Source organism: Octopus bimaculoides, chromosome 7 (genome assembly GCF_001194135.2).
Source record: "Octopus bimaculoides isolate UCB-OBI-ISO-001 chromosome 7, ASM119413v2, whole genome shotgun sequence".
Taxonomy (NCBI): Eukaryota; Metazoa; Mollusca; class Cephalopoda; order Octopoda; family Octopodidae; genus Octopus; species Octopus bimaculoides.
Window position 1 is genome coordinate 44502553 of NC_068987.1, and position 2010 is coordinate 44504562.

Consider the following 2010-nt stretch of genomic DNA (forward strand, 5'->3'; position numbering starts at 1 on the left):
TATGAGAAGTCATCGTTTTGATAAAGATCATAAACAGCCAAACTGAATGCTTGCTATACCCAGTATTAACGTTTTAATACTACATCACTTTCTTTTAAGTGTTCATATCCATACAAATATCTTCCACCACATAAAGAATCTTTTGTTGATATATTCTAAACAGCGGCATGATCTACGATAAATGGAAATACTCTATTTTACTAAATTCCCCGAAATTCCTCATGAGCATTATGGTCACAAAACTATTCACATCGTATTAAGATGCGATATCTGAAGTGAATTGTCAAGTTGTCACGGAAACAAGCCACTTTTTCTTTTGGTTTCGCAGAGTCAAAACGAAGGATTACATATAACTGTTTGCTTCATTATCTAAAAATGCAAGGCCTTTACTCAGTGAAAAGAAGCAGATGTAGGAAATGCTCGACATATGCCGGTAAAATTTTTTTCTTCGCTTGTTTTTATGGCTGCAGGAAATTAAAGCTTAGTGAAGCGAAATAATTTAACTATATTCTTATATAAGTGGGAGAAGTTTCATATAAAACAATTGGTAAGAAATTATTGCGTTATTAAAAGGAAACTCCTGACAATTTGAGGTAAATCTGAAAGGAAGTTCCACCATGTTAATGTAACTGGACACATTGTAAACCATGTGGCGGCAAGATACACGCGACAGAGATCACGAGGATTACAGAATTTTCAGAATAGAAAGAAAAAAAAAAGATAATTGAAGAAGAATTTCGTAAGATAAAATATTAATAAATATATACCGAAGGTTCGTGGGCATCGTAATTCGAATCACTCCACTGCATTTTTGTAAAGTAGAATGGATGTTATACCGATGAAAAGACGTTTTCAATCAAAACGAGGCTCAACCTATTTAAAGAATAGACTATTCCTTTAATATCTAAATCCGAAAGTGTATTCTTCCATTCTTGTATTCCGTTATACGATTACAACGGAATAATCTCAGGAAGAGTAAGCAGAGCGTTTGATATTGTTGTCTGTCCTCACTTTTTTTAATGTTATTTAAGTAAATAATTTCGACATGTCTAATGTACCTCTAGAATTAAGGAAACAACTCTTTAGGTCGCCTAGTGTTGAAGGTGAAAGAGTGTCTGGTAAGTAGTATTTTCCGCCTTTTCTTGAAATAAATAATTTCTAACTCACGTAATATCAAGATTTATTCGATTGGGACGATTTTATAATATTTGTAATTCGGCATAACTACAGGGTTTTACCCTGTAGTTATGCCTGTAATTCTTCGTTAACTCGAAATATTACATTAGGCAAATGTCTGTTACCAAATAATGTAGGAAGACTAACAGCCAAATATCCCTCATTATACTGTAGGATTGAGTGCGGTTTACACTAAATATTTGTAATAGCGCACCTCTCCAAGAAAATGAAATGCAATTAAAAAAAAGTTATGAAAATGGAAAATATATAGAAGATAAATGATGGATGCCAAAAAATTAGAAAGATTCACCCATTTTTAAATATTTTATATTAAAAAAAAAGAAGAAAAAAACCGAAAACGGGCACTTGCGAATATAAACAAGCATGTCGGACGATAAAAGGGGCGATAATTTACTTTTGCCAGCCAGGTATTATAAATGAGTGGAGGCGCAATGTCCTAGTGGTTAGGGCAGCGGACTTGCGGTCATAGGATCGCGGTTTCGATTACCAGACCGGGCGTTGTGAGTGTTTATTGAGCGAAAACACCTTAAGCCCCCACGTGGCTCCGGCAGGGGATGGTGGCGAACCCTGCTGTACTCTTTCGCCACAACTTTCACTCTTGCTTCCTGTTTCTGTTGTGCCTGTAATTCAAAGGGTCAGCCTTGTCACACTGTGTCACGCTGAATATCCCCGAGAACTACGTTAAGGGTACACGTGTCTGTGGAGTGCTCAGCCACTTGCACGTTAAATTCACGAGCAGGCTGTTCTGTTGATCGGATCAACTGGAACCCTCGACGTCGTAAGCGACGAAGTGCCAACAATTATTAATGATAC

At 36.4% G+C, this 2010-nt stretch overlaps 2 protein-coding genes across 2 annotated transcripts in view; one reads left to right on the plus strand and one right to left on the minus strand.

The window, feature by feature from the left end:
- LOC106868606 (eukaryotic translation initiation factor 3 subunit L-like) overlaps positions 1-937 on the minus strand; it is a 43096-nt gene extending 42159 nt beyond the window's left edge. The window contains exon 1 of the mRNA XM_052969414.1: positions 768-937. Within this exon, the coding sequence (XP_052825374.1) occupies positions 768-809 (42 nt within the window). The 5' untranslated portion in view covers positions 810-937. The remainder of the gene's footprint in view (positions 1-767) is intronic.
- A 6-nt stretch (positions 938-943) lies between these two features.
- The window catches only part of LOC106868624 (uncharacterized), a 17889-nt gene continuing 16822 nt past the window's right edge, over positions 944-2010 (plus strand). Inside the window, exon 1 of the mRNA XM_014913974.2 lies at positions 944-1118. Within this exon, the coding sequence (XP_014769460.1) occupies positions 1046-1118 (73 nt within the window). The 5' untranslated portion in view covers positions 944-1045. The remainder of the gene's footprint in view (positions 1119-2010) is intronic.